This window comes from Bicyclus anynana, chromosome 4 (assembly GCF_947172395.1).
Source record: "Bicyclus anynana chromosome 4, ilBicAnyn1.1, whole genome shotgun sequence".
Taxonomy (NCBI): Eukaryota; Metazoa; Arthropoda; class Insecta; order Lepidoptera; family Nymphalidae; genus Bicyclus; species Bicyclus anynana.
In genome coordinates this window covers 18,096,756-18,117,769 of record NC_069086.1, presented here as the reverse complement: position 1 = coordinate 18,117,769, position 21,014 = coordinate 18,096,756, and the positions used below count along the sequence as shown (strand labels likewise).

The 21,014-nt window shown below is 36.1% G+C and overlaps 1 protein-coding gene across 4 annotated transcripts in view; it reads left to right on the top strand.

The window, feature by feature from the left end:
- The window catches only part of LOC112055699 (innexin shaking-B), a 117,084-nt gene that overhangs the window by 69,572 nt on the left and 26,498 nt on the right, over window positions 1-21,014 (top strand). For 3 of the 4 annotated variants that reach the window (XM_052891647.1, XM_052891646.1, XM_052891645.1), the window contains exon 2: window positions 12,945-13,749. The exons of the other annotated variant lie outside the window; for it this stretch is intronic. In XM_052891647.1, coding sequence (XP_052747607.1) covers window positions 13,378-13,749 — 372 coding nt within the window. In that variant the 5' untranslated portion in view covers window positions 12,945-13,377. The remainder of the gene's footprint in view (window positions 1-12,944; window positions 13,750-21,014) is intronic. 4 annotated transcript variants of the gene reach the window in all.

Genomic DNA, 21,014 nt, shown 5'->3' with positions numbered 1-21,014 from the left:
GTGTAAATAAATACTATAACACCGTTTGAAGTTACGTGCGAATATTAAACGATGTAGATCAAGTATATTGGAGACTAGTCGACGTCCCGCGGTTTCACTCGCGTAGTTCCCGTTAGTATATCCTCGGTTTAGTGGATACAGAGATTACCCCCCCTACAACACTAAAAACTTTACTTCTTTAAAAAAATAGGATTAGGATAACCTAGTGAGAGTCAGGTGAGATCATAGACTTGTCGATATATAAAAATAAATTGTATAATTTATTAAAAATGAAAAAGTATGCAATAAAAACAATTGTGATAGGTCACATAAAAATATGGAAAATTTATCTGAACTGCATTTTGCTAGAAAATCGGGAAATTCATACGATTGCCCAGTGTAGCGGAAATCTATACGACGGCATAAATCTCCGATTTCACAATTATACTTATTTTATGTGTTCGGACCCAGTCTATTAATATCAGCTTTCGCTGATTCTTCTTGCTTTAGATTTACTAAGTTTTTTTTCTTCATCATCGTCTTCCTCCTCCTTGCGTCGTATTCCTCATTACTGAGGGTCATGCAGGCGGCTCGGGATGATGTTGGGAAGTCTTTACAAAAGGAAGTGGACGTCCATCGACTGACATAATGATGGTGAAAAACAAATCCTTTTTGGGTCGTTAATAATGCTGATAATGAGGATAACTTGAGCTAACAGGCTAGGTTCTTTGAAATAATAAAAAGAAAAGCTTATAATTAAATGAGGCATATTTTAAAATGTCGTAACCATTTTCGAGGGTCAGACATTCAAAGTCTCTCGTGAAGTATACAAGTACAGGAATTTACTACTTGGCAATCGTTTGCACATCCTAAATTAATTTGTACATTTCTTGTCGACTAAATATAAAATAAAGTCGGGTTATTTATAGTTACGCTATCTATTAACTTATTCTTTTATGCTAACGGATGTCCCTGCGGTTTCACCCACTTACTTCCCGTTTCCGGTGGAAATACGGGAATAAAATATAGCCAGCAAAATATTCCTATAACTTGCTTAAAGACTGTAGCCTCTCTAGAACTGGAACAAGTTTTATATTAGAACGGGTATCCAAAGCTGCTTTATTAGGATCTTACCAAATTTGGCTAGGCAGGGAGAACAACATGAGCGGAGACGGAGAGTGTTAATCGATTTTTAAGGAATTCCTTAACCCTACATCCACTAGTCACAAGCCCAGGACTCTGCTCGGAGTTTTTTTTCTCTGCCACGCGATGGATCCGGCACGGTTCATAGCGTGGCAGAGAAAAAAAACTCCGAGCAGAGAAGATGCAGGCATTGATTGCTAAGATATTCGACTCATAATATAGATAATTTCATGGATCCCTGTAGATATTTCTACAGAACCCTTAGTCACCGCGGAATCTACTGGTTATCGCTCTTCAACGCTATCCAAAACCGAAGGCCGTAGGGCCAATTGAATTGAATTAGCTACGGTTTTAGTGTGTAAACAGAGGTGGATGTACGAAGTATTAAAGTGCTTGATTTGTAATATTTTAAAACATTAGAGCGATCTCAATTGCCCCGCGAAGGTTGCGCCGACACTAACCAGTCCCAGTCGGTAATGGCGGCATTATTTCATTTATCAATTAAATCTCTATCTCCTTCTGTAAAACATAAAGCAGACGCTTTGTAATTCACCAGTTTTCAGCCTGTGCGTAAGTCTGTCAATCTCTTCTCCATTGTTAAAATTGTTTTTTTCGAAACTTTTAGTGGAGTTTTGACAATGCTCCTGTGAGATAGTACAACGTTATCATCATCAATACAATATAAATAAAATTGAAAAGTATGTGTGTCTCAAAATAACTTTTTTCAAGAGCTTGTAACTATATCTATGATATGACTATGTCTTTTATAGTCAAGGTTATAAAAAAAATGTCTGTCTGTCTTTCTGTTTCCGAGCTAATCTCTGGACCCGCTGAACTAATTATAATAAGAACTTTACTGGAAGATAGAGGAGGTAATGGAGCAAAATACCTATAGGCTATTTTTTATCCCAAAACATGGTTGCCGCGGGATTTGTGAAAAACTAAATCACGCGTACGAAGTCGCAGGCGTCTGCTAGTATAACTATTAATATAAGCTCAAGCAACATCTTTAATTATTTCAATTTGATACTATGCTGGATTAGTTTATCAATGCCTTAAGACTAAAAGTAAATTCTACTAAACGGCAGAAATAAGTATGACTTAGTAAGATACTAATCCAAGTTACCATAAGTATCACAAGTGCAGGTTACAGGCAATGATAAAATATATGTATAGTAGATAATTTACTTATGTATACTAAACTTATAGTTATATCCCAAGAGATCGTTAGCCCAAATTATAATACAACAATAGTCGGAAAAGAAGGAAAAACACAAAATGAAATCTAGTTACATCGCTCACTTTAATAGGCGCGAATTAAGGATAAAAACACCATTATCCGAGATGGCAGATGATAAAGCATGCTTTAAAAAACACTGCCACGTCGCGGGCCAAGGACGTACGAAACGATACAGTGTTTTTTAACAAATAACCAGCGATATAACGATTATTAAATAATTTCTCGGTTGTCACCCGGTCGGCCAACTTGGCAGCGCGCGGATCTTTAATTAGCAAGCGTTATTCATTCACAAAATTCGTCAGTAGGCCGATTCGTATCGTGTAGCCACGACTTTGTTTAAAAAGCGAGGCGGTAAATTGGATTCGTTAGTAATAGTCAGCATGAAAACTCACACACTATATCTCAAATACCATTATAGGTATTATCTAAGGAGAGCTTAATCATCATCATCATTATATCATCCGATGGACGTCTTATGTAATGCAACTTTTTTTTTCTGATTGTGTAACAGTGGAATTCATAGACATAGTAGGGGCACCCCCAGGGAATCATTCAGCTGCTGAGTGTCGAATTTAGCCTCTATTTGTTTGAGAATTTGACACTCAGCGGGTGAATGATCCCCTGGGGGTGTTTTACAACGTTTATGAATTCCACTATAAGTGCCGTAGGCTCCTTATGGGACCTCAGCGGCGTCACCGGGGGGTACCGTAAATGCAACGCTGCTGAGCCGCCCGTAACAGACGGCTTTCTTTGACACTCTAATGTCGTCAGATCACATAGTGGGAGGGTTGACCAACACTGCGCAGTGCGGGGTCGCCACTCCAGCACCTTCAGTTTGTATCTTAATTACGTTTATCTTTACATATTTACACTCACACTTGGTTGTGAATAAACGCAAGATGTATTTCAGTTTATTTTAAGTACGATGTCATGTCCTTTGCATCGTAAATACGGAAATTAGCGCACATAAGTCAATGTGAAGCTTGACCGGATCAGCTAGTAATTAAAAAAAAAAAGATCAGAAAAATATTAATACTCTAAGTACCTACTAAGTTAATTTTTCTAAGTTGATTTTTCACTTAGTTTCAACTTTAAGATCGCACATAACTCATATATATTTTGCTATTTATATCTATGAAAGTTTCGTTAAGCTTGAGTTCAGGCATAGGGAAACTTAACAGCTAGATATTTTTTTATAAAATTATATACGATTATTTTGTCGAGTCGCCAAGTGTCGTGGCCCGACTGTTATAAATCTGGCCGTTTAATTTTGTTTTCAATACATTTGCCACAATCTGAGATAAATGGGGTTTTTAATATTAACCCATGTATAATTTATATAATTTATGTTCTATTTTCTTGTATTTATATACAAGTACCTAGCTATATCATACATGTTTACTATGGGAAATGGTTTTCCGATTAACATCGTGTGAACCAAGCTGTTTTTCCGTCAACTATTACTTGAAAAATTGAAATTAAAACCAAATTGCTGACGATTTGACTAACAATATTATGAACTAGTTTTTTCCCACTGAATTGCCACAGTAATTATTTTTTACACACATTATTTTTTTTTAATTCTTTACAAGTTAGCGCTTGACTACAACCTCACCTGATGGTAAGTGATGAAACCAATTTAAGATGAAAGCGGGCTAACTTGTTAGGACGAGGGCGAAAATCCACACCCCTTTCGGTTACGACGACATCGTACCAGAACGCTAAATCGGTTGGCGGTACGTCTTTGCCAGTAGGGTGGTAACTAGCCACGGCTAAAGCCTCCCACCAGCCAGACCTGGACCAATTCAAAGAACATCAATCGGCCCAGCCGGGAATCGAACCCAGGACCTCTGCGCCACGGAGGCCGTCAAAATTCATTACACTAATGGGGGATTTGGAGTTTAGACTCACCACCACAGAACATAGAAAACGCTTAAGCTGACGCTTTAGCAACTCATCAGTCACCTCGTTGCTTAAATGCGGAATAACGAATTGCTTTTGCTAGTAGCTAGTTTTATATTGTTTTTATGATACAGTATGGTATTCTAAGTACATATTTATTAGCGTCATCAACCCATATTCGACTCACTGCTGAGCTCAAGTTTCCTCTCAGAATGAGAGGGGTTAGGCCAATAGTCCACCACGCTGGCCCAATGCGGATTGGCAGACTTCACACACGCACAGAATTAAGATCTCTGGTATGCAGGTTTCCTCACGATGTTTTCCTTCACCTTTTGAGACACGTGATATTTAATTTCTTAAAATGCACACAACTGAAAAGTTGCATGCCCCGGACTGGATTCGAACCCACACCCTCCGAAATCGGAGGCAGAGGTCATTTCCACTGGGCTATCACGGCTACTATTAGTTTATTTATTAGTAATATTTATTAGTAAAGTAACTATATCCTTAGTACAATATAACGCAAATGCACCAAAACACAAATGATACATTGTACCCACAAATGAGTATACCAGAAGAGGTGATTACCCTCTACTCTCTAAACCGCAATCTAATTAACACCATAAATACTCTGTAGCAAAGTTCAATTTCGTATGAAATTTAGTAAATTAAATTATTATTTATTATGGTTTAGCATAAATTGTGTAATTTCCTTTGGTGAAATAATTAGTTTGCGTTCTTCTTGTTCGGTAGGTACCAATAATGGGAATATAAATATGATGGAATTAAAATGTAATGGACTATTTACTAAGTATGCTACTCTGGTACTCTGGTTCAAGCAAAAATTAATATTAATCTAGGTACCAACAAAGATTTTCTACTATCAAATATGTTACGTTTTAGCGGACTCAGAAGTGATTACAAAAATAAGAAAACTAATGTCGAACAAAGGTTATGATTGTCAGGACAAATTAATTAAAAAATCAAACTGTAACCAAAGTTAACCAAAATATCATAATTCCTTCCACTTCCTTCTGACTTCGAAACATCCTATCGATTTTAAACTACCTGTTACCTGCAACCTATTTGATATCCTTTACTTAAGAGTATTAGTATTTACGTAAGAGTATATTTCTCGGACCGAGACGCGTTTGGAACCCTCGTAACTTTAATTTTAAGTTTTCGACTAATTTTACCACCATTAGATTAAATTGAATTATGATATAATCCTGGCATTTCAAAAGTTCTTGTAAACGAAGCCTAATTGAAATAAATGAATTTTGAATTTTATACAAAAGTCTAGTACTTTTTTCCGCATTTCAGACATTTAGTTGATAAATATAAGCAGTATTTAGAAATAAATCACCGTAAAAAGCAGAAGCAGTGGCGGACTTTATACCACGTCGTGGCGTAGAGCCAAACTGCCGAGAAGCCTTAAAACAAATACCGCAAAAAGTTGTTAAGTCCACCTCCGCGGAACTTTTGGCACAAGGGCTAACTTGGGAATACGGGCTATAGGGACTTACGAGTAAGTAGCACACAATCCTAACCATCGACAATTGGTATTTTCAACCAATTTCAAATAAAAGAAGAGGTTCTCAATTCAAGGCGTATGTTTTTTTTAACGTTTGTTACCTTGTTATTACGTCATTTGTTAACCAAATTTGAAAATTCTTTTTTGTTTCAAAAAGTTTTTGACGGCCTCCGTGGCGCAGTAATATGCGCGGTGGATTTACAAAACGGAGGTCCTGGGTTCGATGCCCGGCTGGGCAGATTTAGAAGAAAGACGTACCGCTAAGCGATTTAGCGTTCCGGTACGATGCCGTGTAGAAACCGAAAGGGGTGTGGATTTTCATCCTCCTCATAACAAATTAGCCCGCTTCCATCTTAGACTGCATCATGACTTACCATCAGGTGAGATTGTAGTCAAGGGCTAACTTGTAAAGAATAAAAAACAAGTCCAGATTCGTCCCATTTAGTTTTTATAGGGTTTAGTAATTTTGTGTGTAAATCAAAATAACTGGAATACGTCTTTGAAGTCGGTTCCATTTTTATGTTAAAAAGATTATCTTTAGTTATAGACATACAAATAGGGACGTGCAATGCATCGATGCAACAATGCACTGCTTACCCCGATGACTTATTACAAAACTGTACAAGAGAAGTAATTTCCTTTTAACCTTAGTTAAAAACCGTGTCAGCGCCACTAAATGCAAAAGAAGATATTTTGTTCGATTAGCTGTGGCTAGGTAGTTCATCATTATAAACCCATATTCAGGTCACTGCTGAGCTCGAGTCTCCTCTCAGAATGAGAGGGGTTAGGCCAATAGTCCACCACCTGATGCGGATTGGCTCTTCATCGTTATACTATCATTGTTACTGAGATATCGAAATAACTATATACTTAACGAAATGACGTTGGTACTATTATTTTTCATAATTTGTTTCTTCGTAGTGCGTGTATCTTGTATCTATTACATCATTGTTTGCAAGGTAATAAACACACCGTCTCCAGTACACTACTGTAATCGGGACATTCGGCCACGTAGTCTGTTGGTCTAGTAATTTATTTGATTCTTGGAATTTCATTTAACAAAAGCGATCCCAACCTGGTTTTCCATGTTTAGGATATATACCTAGACTATATTCTTGCTATTCTTCTATGTTAATGATACAATAATAAATATTAAACATGCTATTCACTTATCATTAGGAAGTGTAGGTTTCATTATGATTAGACCATGTAAGAATAAGAATGTCTATCTACTATTTGCAAAACTATCTATTCTACGATGTTTTATAACTAAAGGTGTGTGTATTTCTAACTCGTCTTTATCGTCTAATATGTCTAACAATACGTTCTTTAGACAGAGAATAGTTCTACAGAAATTGAGTCGAATTTGTTTGTCGAATTATATAAACACCATAAGCAATAACGCTACAATTAAAAGTTTTTAGTTTTTTACCTTTTAAGGAATTATAAAAAAAAATTAACAATTCAATAGCTTCTGTTACCGCGAAAATAGCATAGTTGAAATAAGTACCTAATGTTTGTTTATTATTTAGAGATATACAAACATTCCTGTTATCAATATTATAATATTAAATTAGATAATGCATAAAAATCCAATTTACCTTCGTAAAAAAGTGTGAAGATTTTGCCAAACACCGGTAAACCGATAAGACGAAGAGACAAGGCTTTATCAAATATTTTCATAGCAATTTTTTCCATAAAAAGCCAGCGAAATTTATCCTTTATTAAGAGGCTCTTATAAAATATGAGTGGTCAGGAACGCCACTTAGAAGCGACGCATTATGGCAACCATGATGAAAACCCACAATTCACTTCAGACACGAATTTCCTTTGATTTTATAGAGGTTGCCGAATATGTCATAAATATTGCCGCTTTATAGAGCATCTTTTGGACTGTTATCTTAAGCTCGTGGTTAATATCTTTGTAGGTAATTTTTTATACTTTTAGTTTCTTATGAGTCTATATAATATTCTATAATTAATATAACAAAAAGATACAGTTTATATGTTTTGTAGGGGGAATCTCTGGATTACCGAATCGGATTTTGAAAATTCTTTCACGTATGTAATAAGTACATAGGAATAACGGTAAAAGAATTTTCAAAAAAATTTTGAATTTTAAATAAATATTCATTTTTGATTTTTTTTTCATTTTGTTTTTGTATTTGTCTGTGCTATAAAGTATTTCTTCTTCTTGATCACGTGTCGATAATGAATGTCATTTCCATACATTTTTTCATATTCGATGCGTTAGCGTCTGTAGATAGAGAATCGACGTGCCTACAAGACAGCTTATTGTGTTATTTGTATGTGTGTGTGTGATGTGCCACTACTTTACTATTAAGGTCAATTTCATACCATTGACTAAACAGACTTAAGGAGTTTTATCATTTAACATCAAATGAAATCTTACAAAATCATTCAAAATATTTTTTAAACGTCCATTACTTATCTCAAAGTGGCTATAAACTCAAATCGTCCGCGTAAACTCGCTGTTAGAAAATTATTGCCGAAATTAAATAGTTTTTTGATGTTTTTGACAGTCGACAATCACGGCGTGATTCATGTTATTATGACAGACCCAATTTATCATATTATTTACGTTGAGCATGTTCTTTGAGCTATTCGGGTCGGTTCGCAGAAGTGATACCGGTCACCTGCGCGCGTCCCGATTTGTTACGACATGCACTTTGAAGTTTTGAACACAAATATTATAGACTAAGAGCCAGTGATCGCGAGACATGCCTCATTTTATGAACTTTGCAAGTTCGTTATGCCCACCATTGACGATCACGTTTCTGCAGCACCCACGACTATAACTGATTGTGTATTGATCACTCCGTGCATGACGGCTCGACTTATGAAACGTCTTCGCTGCCGTTTGCGCTGGAGAAACGTGAGAAGAATTGACCATCAATGGCTGACTTTAGAGTATCCTTCTCTCTACCATAAGCAGATAAATACAATTCTGGAATTTGCTTCTTTAAGCAGGTTTTTTTTAATCTTTTCCGCATCATGCCCCCAGTCATCAGTCCCTTTTTTATTCTATACAAGTTAGCCCTTGACTACAATCTCACCTGATGGTAAGTGATGATGCAAGTTGTAAAGAGATAAAAATCCACACCCCTTTTGGTTTCTACACGACATCGTATTGGAACGCTAAATCGCTTAGCGGTACGTTTCTTCCGGTAGGGTGGTAACTACCCGCGGCCGAAACCTCCTACCAGCCAGACTTGGACCAATTAAGAAAACCTCGACCTCCGGGTATCGAACCCAGGACCTCCGTCTTATAAATCCACGCAAATTAGTCCGCGCGGACTAGTCATCGTGAGGTGGTGGGTCGTTCCTTGCCCGCTGGACTATTGTCGTACCCACTCCTATTACAATCTTTTCCGACTTATTGGAGGGTAACGGGAATATTTAAAAAAAATCGCTCTAAAAATCCCTGTTATGGATCATAATTTAAGGGTTTTTGACGAAGGGTTACAACATACAGAAATGATTTCCTATTGTTACCCCCCACAGATTAAAGAATATTAGGCAGATAAAGTGCATGGTACAAGACAGAGAAGCTGCCATTCCAAATACAAATTCAAAAACGAATACATCTTTGAATCAGTATAACACGAAGTTACGAAGCGTGGCATCGTTAAATGTCATAGTAATTTCCAATACTAGTGAAAAAAATGACGTCTTGTGTTTATAATATTGTAAAAACAGTACACAATAGTACACAAAAACAAAAGATGGAGTATCTTTTTAAATATTAGTATTTTATTTTTATATTAATTTACGTAATTGGTGTTAGTATTAAATCTTCAATTACAAAACCTCCAGAGAATCGTCAGGGGTAGATAAATTAGGGGCAGCTAGTTTAATCTATTTAAACATATTTATTTTTTATTAATGAACGTCATTTACATAAATATGCACTTACAATTCACACTAACACTTTCAGCTTCCATAAAGGGTCGAATTTGAGAAACCTCTTCTTTTTTGTAGTCTGGCTTCGCAGGCTCTTGGTCTATAATACTTGATGAGTCGACGAACGTTCGACGTATTTTAGTTCTTTCGCCAATTTTTGTGTACGATTAGCGTCAAATATTTTAGCTGTACAATAATTCGAATCATTTCGCTCGTATTTTAGTTTTTCCTTTCTTCCTTTGATGTTTGGATAGATAAACATAATAACTAATTGTGACTCACTCAACGCTCTTGTATCATGGTTGTTATGTAGTTTTACCTCAATATTTAATATTTAAAATAATCGTTATAGTATTAATATCAATGAAAGATTCTATAGTTGGATGTTTGTTAGTAAATCACTTGAAAAAATGCGTGTTATTTAATTAAATTCGGTATGCAGATAGTTTTGACTTGAACTTGCTCACTCTTTTTATCTGTTTCCAATATTTTTTTTAAATACTAGACTTGGACTTATGATCTATAGACCTGCAATGGTTGAAATTTGGAATGAATATAGATTTTACTTTGGATTAACACATAGGCTTCTTTTTATCCCGAAAAAATCCCGAAATTTGCAAAAACCTGGTGATTTTGATGGTATGTATGTTTCTTACTCTTTCACGCCTCGGCTACTGAACCGAATCACCTCAAATTTGAAGTAGAGATAGATTATAGTCTGTATTAACACATAGACTACTTTTTATTCCGGAAAAAAATCCATGGTTTCCGAGGGATTTGTGAAAAAAAAAGTCAGGGGTCTTTCTGTGTTATGGGTCGCGGTTTATGTAAAAAAATATCAATGAATTTTTTTTAACGTCGTATGTCAGAAATCCTCAGTGGGATTATAGCGGTCCAGGGAAGACTTCAAAGAGTTATAAATAATGTGTTATGGCGACGTATGAGTACACGTGTGTAGGGGCTTAATGTTGGAATTTATTATCTACCCACATTATTTAACATTTGTATCTGATGATGGTCACGGAGCTTTCACGCGATTGGTTGCATGCGTAACTGACAGGCAGTCTGCTAAATAAGAGAATAAGTATAAATGACGTATTTTAGTCTGTTTTATCTCGTTACTCATTCCATCATAGGACTACCTCAACGTAGTCGATGTTCTCAACGTAGTCGATGATCGATGTCGATGATGTTGGAAATATAGGTACTAATGTCCGGCCGCTCAGAGATTGCGTTTCTGACAGGTCGTGATCAAATGGGCATGTAACTTCGAACTTTCGTAGAAGATTGTTTAACCGAGCTGTTTTAAGGTCATGCCAACTGTTTGTCATTGTAGTGATGAGACAAAAAACAAGGCAATTGTAATTGAATATGTTTGTCCCATTCGATCTCAACCTATCAGAAACGCAATCTCTGAGCGGCCGGATGTTAATTAATATTAAGCGGTTGGACTCTTATACGCATTGCAAAGATTTGGAATTCCCTGCCAGCTTCAGTTTTCCAACCACCTACTATATTGTTTTTCTTCTTCAAGTTTTTGAAGTTAAATAATTTTACTTCAGACCAGAACACAAAAAAAAGTTTGCCTGTTAAAAAAGCGTGGCAGTAAAACTTACTAAGTAACTAAAAGCATTTTATCCGGTGGGATAGTTTACTATCATAATAATTGGGACTTTTACCGACTTCAAAAAAGGAAGAGGTTACTCGACCATATATATACTTCGTCGTTTATCAACCAATTCTGATGATTATTTTTTTGTTGGAACAGAGATATTCTGAGGGTGATACTATGATAAGGAAACTAGGATCTAATGATGGGGATATGGAGAATTCACGGGAAATCAAAATCGTAGGGGCGGCTAGTGTGTTTCTTAAATTTTCCATTTGGTATTTTAAAGCACTACAATCACACTAATATTATAAAGGCGAAAGTTTGTGTGTGTGTACGTTTGTTACTCCTTTAAGCTGCGGTTACTGAAGCATTTGGCTGAAATTTGGAGTGGATATAGATTTCACTCTGGATTAACACATAGGCTTTTTATTCCGGAAAAATCCATGGTTCCCGTGGGATTTGTAAAAACTGAATTCCACGCGGACGAAGTCGCGGGTTTCCGCTAGTAATTTATTAATTGAAAGTTGCTAAAGACGAGTACAATTCAGCAAAACTAAAAAAAATTATTACATGAATACAATAAATTTTCCATTACAATAAAAGAAATATAAAACCACATTGTCTAAATGAGCATTTGGAGTACGTATGAAGTATATGCAAGTGGCGCTGTACATCTCGGATGAAGGCGGGATTATGGCTATTCAAATAGCCTGAATAGCCCACTCGCTGATATTGTTGTAATGCTTACGTAGTTGGGAAGCTTTGAATATGTAAATAGGGCGAACAGAATTGTGCTTCTTAATGATTTTAAAATGGCAAACGCGTGGCTCGACATGGTTTTTTTTTTATTTTATGCTTTAAGTTAAGCTAGACTTTCTAATATTGCTTGAGTAATAAGTTGTATATTTTTCTTAATTTTTATGGAGTACTTTATTTTTAGGACTTTAAACAACGGTTATTGCTTCGGTTCAAAGAATACTTTTATACATTGCTATTAAAATACGTTCTTTTATCTATTATTACGTTATTTTATAATTGGATTTTATAGTTATTTAATTCATTTAATGATTTAAATATGTCAGTTTGCTATATTAATTAAATTGAGACTTGTTTTTTCACTTTTCCTTTTGCTTCTATTTTTTCCTTTGTTGCTGGTAGAAGTCTTAGAGAGAAGTGTTTTCTTGTCCGCTATTCTTCTTTATCCTTCCCTGTTTACTTACTCTGGTACTAAACTACTCTGTTATAATTTTTAAGTTAGGTTAGCCAGGTTAGGTTACAGTTCTCGTTTCTAGTCAACTATCAAACTAACTTACTCACTTGTAGGTAGGTCTATGAGGTAACATTACAAAATATATGTTTTAAAAAAATATATATTTATTTCACTTCTGTTGCATTTTCCAAACTAGCTACACTTTCATACAACGTACGAATATGTTGTCTAAAGAGTCAAATTGTGTATTGAGTCAAATTATGGTAACTCCATTAAGAACGACTGACCGATGTATTCGCGACATAGCCTTCCAGTGCTCCGGTATATTGAATATGTGAGGCTCGTTTTACCAACCTTTTCACTGTTAATCAAAGTGATCTTAGCAATCGTTATTTCACAGTTTCAATAATCTAATACAAGTTCACCCGATGACTAGACGCCGAACGTCAAGAGATAACTAAACATGGCCAGGTCGAACAAATGAAAAACAATAACAATTATGAAACGTAGGAAATATGACACAATGGTATCGTTTCTCAAGTTTATAAAAATACCAAAGAAAGTACACCAGCACAGACGGAACCTATGATACAACGTCACACTGCCATTAAAAAGTGCCTTAAAAACAACGAACTGAAAACCCAAAATAAAATAATAAATAAACGTGCAAACAAAAACAAAACGTGTACCAAATTATAAAAATTAAAAAAAAAATGTTAATTAATTAAAAAAAATAAATAAGTGGTGCTTCGAAACAATAAATAGAGTATCGAAATAATGTTATTGAAGGAGATTGGACAAAAAGTGTGCGAGTTCGGACGGAAGCGTTTAAGATGTTAGACGTCTTTCGCGGTTTAAAGAATCTTATAAAGGTGAACTATGTGCACATCGACTCTCCAGTGTTCAGACTGCACTACTCCATCACTGTCATCCTGCTGATCGCCTTCAGCCTGATCGTCACCACGAGGCAGTACGTCGGCAACCCCATCGACTGCATCCACACCAAAGACATCCCCGAGGACGTGTTGAACACGTACTGTTGGATACACTCCACCTACACCCTGAAGAGCTTCTTCAGCAAGAAGGTGGGCGTGGAGGTGCCGTACCCCGGCATCGGGAACAGCCGCGAGAAGGGCAAGGAAGATATGAGCGACAGGAAGATTTACAAGTACTATCAATGGGTCTGCTTTTGCCTATTTTTTCAGGTGAGTCATTATGGCTTTTAAATTAAGGATTTTCTTTTTATTTTTATTACAGATTCTTATGCGTAATAACTATTCGAAACATTAATCAAGTAAGATGAAATGTGAATTACTGTGTCTACTATTTTAGGTCCTTCTAAGGGTAAAGTTTGGTTGGTTAGTAATACAAATTGTGTAGGTATATAATTAGGTACCCGGTTTCTGAAAGATAATACTGCAAAAATTATGAATAAAAGAAAATATAGTTATTTGTAATTATTACATACATTTACATATTTATTTATTTTTTAAAGAATATTTGCCATATTATTTCTTTCTTCTTCTTTCTTCTGGGTCGTTTCCGCACACAATGGGTGCCATAATGTTTATAATATTCCCTTTCTCCACCAACTAGTCTGGAAAGACTGTGCTAGAACGTGTAGTGGGTACGACAATAGACCCACGGGGCGGGGATCGAACCACCACCCCTCGGTGATGAGTCCAACCGCTCTTACCGTTGAGCTATTGAGGCTTCATATAGGTATAATGCATCTACCATCATCATCATCATCAACCCATATTCGGCTCACTGCTGAACTCGTGTCTCCTCTCAGAATGAGAGGAGTTAGGCCAATAATCCACCACGCTGGCCCAATGCGGATTGGTAGACTGCACACACGCAGAGAATCATGAAAATTCTCTGGTATGCAGGTTTCCTCACGATGTTTTTCCTTCACCGTTTGAGACACGTGATGTTTAATTTCCTAAATGCATCTACCATAACTATATAATCGATTGTCTTCTCACACATCAAGTATTTCCGGTAGTTTTCCGTGGAAATGGCTATTTAGTTTGTTTTATCAGATGAATGAATAACCGAGATGCGCATATCCGCACCACTCGTAATGATCCATTAGTATGACAGGTCAATTCCGTCGAGCATCTGGCAATAATCTCTCATTCCATACATTAGTAGGAATAATTTATTGGAATCTAATCCAATGATTTAAGTGTTTCGTAAGCGACTATTCGATAGTACAATAATTATCAAGCAAGTAAACGAAAGTGAATTTTTATTCTTTACAAGTTAGCCCTTGACTACAATCTCACCTGGTAAGTAATGATGCAATCTTAGATGGAAGCGGGCTAACTTGTTAGGAGGATGATGACATCCCGGACAATTGTACCGGAACGCAAAACCGTTTGATAGGGTGGTACTAGCCACGGCCTAAGCCTCCCACCAGCCAGATCTGGACCGATTAAGAAAACCTCAATCGGCCCAGCCAGGGATCGAACCCAGGTTCACCGTCTTATAATTCCGCCGCGTATACCACTGCGCCACGAAGGTCGTCAAGGTTTATTTTCCTCGTCTTACTAGTTCTGTGGAACGAATCTTATGAATTTTCTTGGCGAGTTTAGAACTAAAGCTTCTGAGATATGGTCCACAACTTCAAAATCACTTAAAAAACAAATGAGCCTCTGTTGATAAACCGGTTTCTATACAACACGCCTCCAAATGTATCACTTTATTTAACAACGGATTTCTTAACATCAGTTTTACCATCAGGTTTCAAAATCAAAATAGGCACAATTAATTCAAGTACTTTTAATTTAAAATCACTTTTGAAACGTCAAGTTTGAATATTTGTAAATACACTACCGATTCGGAAGACTTTTCTGAGAAGTGTCAGCAATATACTCAACAGTTGCTCTTTCAAACACCGTCATAATTTACAATGTTTATTATCATTACTTTCAAGAGTTTATCCACATATTGTTACTAGACAATTCTTTGGTATATCGGTACATAGATTAGACAAAGTATGTCAGACAAAAGCTTAATAAAGCTAAAAAGAGCAGAGCTAATTGTTCGAAACGTCTCAGCTATTTTCACATATAAGACACCAGATATAGGGAAAGCAGAGATCCAGGTCAGCACAGAATTAGCTCGATATGGCAGGTGAGATGCCGTGTCGCAAGCGCCAGACACGGCTGTAACAAAGAGACTGTTTACATGAAAACCGGCTCTATTTTTATACGTGTTTCATCATTATCATCATTATCAACCCATATTCGGCTCACTGCTGAGCTCGGGTCTTCTCTCAGAATGAGAGGGGTTAGGCCAATAGTCCACCACGCTGGCCCAATGCGGATTGGCAGACTTCACACACGCAGAGAATTAAGAAAATTCTCTGGTGTGCAGGTTTCCTCACGATGTTTTTCCTTCAACGTTTGAGACACGTGATATTTAATTTCTTAATTGATATGATATTTCTTGATTTTTCTGATACGTGTTTACAAGCATTTATTTAACTTACCATGGGGTTCTTCTTGGATGCTAAATTATGAACCACAGACGTTCAATGGCGTTACCCTCTGACGCTTTTGAGGTCCCATTAAGGAGCTTACGGCACTTAGACACGATCAGAAAATAACCCTTCATAGTTGCAAGGACTCTAGGGTAGTTTTTTTTGTTATTATTTTTTAAGTTAGCCCTTGACTGCTTTCTTACCTAATGGTAAGAGACGATGCAATCTAAGATGGAAGCGAGCTAACTTGTTAGGCGTAAGATGAAAATCCACACCCATTTCGGTTTCTACACGACATCGTGCCGGAACGCTAAATCGCTTGTACGTCTTTGTCGGTAGGGTGGTAACTAGCCACGGCCGAAACCTTCCACTAGCCAGACCTGGACTTGGAACTGGAACTGTACGTCAATCGGCCCAGTCGGGGATCGAACCCAGGATCTCCGTCTTGTAAATCCACCGCGCATACCACGGAGGCCGTATTAAAGAGCATCAATAGCTCAACGTTTCTAGGTCGGACACATTATCACATCACATACCCACTCAAAATTTTCATTGAACATTTAAATAGTAAAAAAATAAATCCTCTGCTCTCTAACCAGGTTCCAATACTATATTGGGGATATTTTATTACAATACAGTTTTTCAGCTTGCCTCAAAACCTACCCAAATATGTCCACTATCTCTCAGACCGCTACGTGAAATGGTCCACTTGCAAAACCCATAGTTCAAGAGCCTGGAGACAGGTCAGTGTAGTTATTAACACAATACATTGATAAGCAAATCCCCGAGTGAGCAACTCGCTCTAATGAGACTGACCCGGTTTCCGCTGAGCCGAGACTTATCTCCTATCAACACTCTGTTTGTTGATAGATCACCTACATTCGGGTAGAAAGTTGAGTTGTTGATACAGGTCACTGTGGCTACCAAGTTGTTGTCACGTTATACAAACGAAATTATTTTAGTGAATTTTAAATTAGGTACTACTGCTAATGTAATTAACAACAAAAGAGATATAATTTAGAAAGAAATATTTAGAGATAAAAATATATTTAAGATCCTTTTCCTCAAATCTCACACGATACAGTTTTTTTTTTAAATTTCATATTGTCCCCCCCCCCATGTTCAGATTGTATCTATTCACGGTTTTGAGTCACCTTTCCTTTGCGTTTTGAGTCACAGAATTTAATATATGTACCAAATTTCAATGTAATTGGTCCAGTAGATTCGGAGAAAATCGACTGTAACAGACGGACGTTCGGAGACGCAAGTGATCTTAGGTTCCGATTTTTGTACGTACTCGTATGTACGTTCGGAACCCTAAAAATCGGTTGGTAGTCTATTGTATTTGGTAACAAAAAATTTGAAAGATATAGTACAACCTACAAAACATAGAACACGTAATAGCCTAGTGGATATGACCTCTGCCTTCGGTTCCGAAAGGGTGTGGGTTCGAATCCGGTCCGGGGCATGCACTTCTAACTTTTCAGTTGTGTGTATTTTAAGAAATTAAATATCACGTGTCTCAAACGGTGAAGGAAAACATCGTGAGGAAACCTGCATACCAGAGAATGTGAAGTCTGCCATTCCGCATTAGGCCAGGGTGGTGGACTATTGGCCTAACCCCTCTCATTCTAAGAGGAGACCTGAACTCAGCAGTGAGCCGAATATGGGTTGATGACGACAAAACATAACGATAATAAGCTTTTCGTATAAATTCTAGCTAAGCGAATACCACCTTAAGCGAATGCCCATCAGTATAAAAATGTGCGTAAACGAAGCGAAAATCGCCGCCTTAGTACCGCGCTTTGCATTCGACCGACCGACGCCGACCGCTTTCAACAAATATTGTAGGCGAAGAGCCAGTGGCTATCATATGTTAGGTACAAATAACATTATGTAATTGATTGTTTGTTGGTTTGTTGAACTTACACTGATCATCAGCATCTTATAGAGCTACAGAGCCACGTCATTTCTCTTTCTACGATCGCAAACGCTTCGAAAACTAAAAAAATGTATGGGAATGATGGATCATTATCACGTGATCTGTCGATAGCAAATGTCATTCCCATACATTTTTCTAAATGCTTAATGCATAAAGTAGTAAGATATAGAAAAGATAATAAAATAGCAATTTTATTCAAGAAAATAATGGAAATTAAACTTAAGTGTACATGCCTAAAAACTTTAATTAGGTACAGAATTATTGTTTTCGAAATTTAACTTTTTGTTAATGCAAAAGAAACTCTTCTTAACTCTAACTCGAAAAAAGTGCTTCACAAGTTTATATAATGTTTTGCTTTCACTCTATTTTGTATTTACTTTGTTTTCTATAAATAATGGATATTTTTATTATGAACAAATCTAGGTACATTTTAGTAAATTATCTACAATTTAATACAAGCTTTTCGATATAAAAACTCCAATTAATGTTTTGTTTTCACTATAAAGTGATTCATATTAGATATTAAGACTCTGTCATCTGTATGGAATGGATGGTTCTTTCTATATCTTATTATATCATTATTTATAAAATCGTAGATAATATAGTACTTTATTTTCCTTTTATTTATTTGGGATTGAAAACAGTTAAAGTAATTAAAAAAATGTTTTACATACACAACCCACATCTCTATCCACAAGTAACTTTACAAAATGTAGATAGGGCTGATGAAAGTAATTTTCCAAGTAAACTATAAAGAGTACCTACTAAATAAAAAATACAATACAAAGAAAAGAAAATAATAAAAGAAAAAAAAATTATAATATTACAAAAAAAACGAAGAAAGAGTTAATAATTAATAAACATACTGAATGGTACATAAGCTGTTATTGTTATTTTGGTTGGTTAAATAGGTATAGGTAGTTAAATCTACGAGTATAAAAGATATAGCCAGTTTGTCGCCTAAGCGGTTGTTAGCTCTTGGCCTATAAGAACGACCTAATTTTCGCATTATTCCTTCCCATAATAAGCTCCTTTATTTTTAAACTTCCGTAAGGAGCGTTTTCAGCTGTAAGACTTAATATGGCGCGTTTATATTTGTACTGCTCCTGCTCCATATAAGTGGTATTGCGCTTATGAATTTTAATCTTCTTAGTTTCAATACTAAAAATTTAAAAGTATTATTTGATTCAAGAATGAAAATTCAAAGTGGATTCAAGTAATCCACTTTGAAATTGTTAACTGCAGTGGTTTCTATTAAAGATTTTCTTTATCCTTAATTGTTGTATCGAGGTCGGTTTTATTGATGTAAATAAAGTCATAAAGTTTATTTTCTATTGTTATTATATTCTTCTTGTTTTTTGTTGTTTTGATAATTTTTATTTAATATAATAAACCATTTATATTTCATATCTGGTATTGCATAGGATTTACATACATCACCCAAACAAAATTAACATTTAAATTTTTTCATAATTTTGGCTTCTTTTTTTAGAGTTTCCTATTTTTAAACCACCTCTTTAGAATATGGACAAAAACTATATAATTATTATTCCAATTAGTCAAACGATTTTCGATTTTATGGTAACAGGGTATCTGCGATCATTACTTTCGGAGATACAGGAATTTAAAGGGTCAAATTTGCGACGCTACCGCGGATCCCTGAGAAACGCCCCATACAAAATGGCACGAACTAATGACGTCGTAGTAATGTAATGATCGTTAGATTTGTACGCACATAGAAATCTAACGAACATTACATTACCTACAAACAAAATTACTAGAGTTTAAATAGATTTTAAATTTTTTTAATCTCATTAATTATTTTGCAAATATTTAGACAATCTTTGCGTTTTATGTATAAATTAGTTAACATTGACCCTATTTACCCTATGAATGTATCATAAAAATCAATATATTACAACCTAGTCATCATCCCCAATGTAACAAGCTCTATACAACGCTTTAACAAATATTAACATCACTAACTTAACTCAATAATTATGAATGTGAACGTCAGTTTTATTAGGGACTCATTGTTGAGTAAGGCAGCGCATCTCATTTAATGACCAGCGCTCATGTGAGTGGGCTATCGACATGCGCCATTCACTAGCCACGTGCGCCACGTCATGCTCCTTATGCGGGGCAGGGCTTGAGTGTGCTCCTAGCATTATAAGGATTTATTACTGCCATCGAGATAGTTATGTTGTTACTGTGTTTTGAAAACTTTTGACGGTGAACTTACATAGATACCCATCACTTTAGTGATCATAGATATCTAAATCATGCCTACTATTTGCCAACATTCCACTGTTGGCAAAAATACTGACTACATTTCCGCGCTGGACAGCCAGGCTGATCCTTTGCGCAAACATTGAGCCAGCCCTTCTGTCATCAGTTGAGGCTAGTTCGACTGATGAAATTATTCGGATTCATTAGTTGAGGCTAGTTGCCTCGACTGATGAAATTATTCGGATTTGTTTTTAGCACTGTGACTACATCGCGCAAGGGTCTCCACTGCAAAAGGAAGAAATTTACACATTTGTTAATTTTGCCGTAGAGAACCTTGGGCCATGTAGACAGAGAACCATACGTTTGCCACTTACCGGTTTTTTCTGCTGCGGCTCCTGTAGGAGCAAATATATTCTCTTTCCTGTGGGAAATCGGGAACAAAATAACCTGATACGCTGATAATTTCTAAAATCTAAATAGCTTTTCATTTGGAAAGAATTTTTGAAATTGTCATACTGGTTACGAACTAAAAACACAAAATACATAGAAACAAACAAACAAATAGGAGTGAGAATTTGACGCTTACACCCATCACAATACATCAATGTGGCGTGGCGTAGAACAAAGCAAATCATCAAATGAACAACAAAATTGTTAGTAAACAACCGACAAATAAACAACAAATCGTATGTAGATAGTTAACTCACCATACAAACCGCAATTCGTTTAATGAAATATGTTACACTCGGTATAATACAAAAGTCAATAAGTCGAAATACTGGCGGCTCCCACGAGGGCCGTAGCGGCGT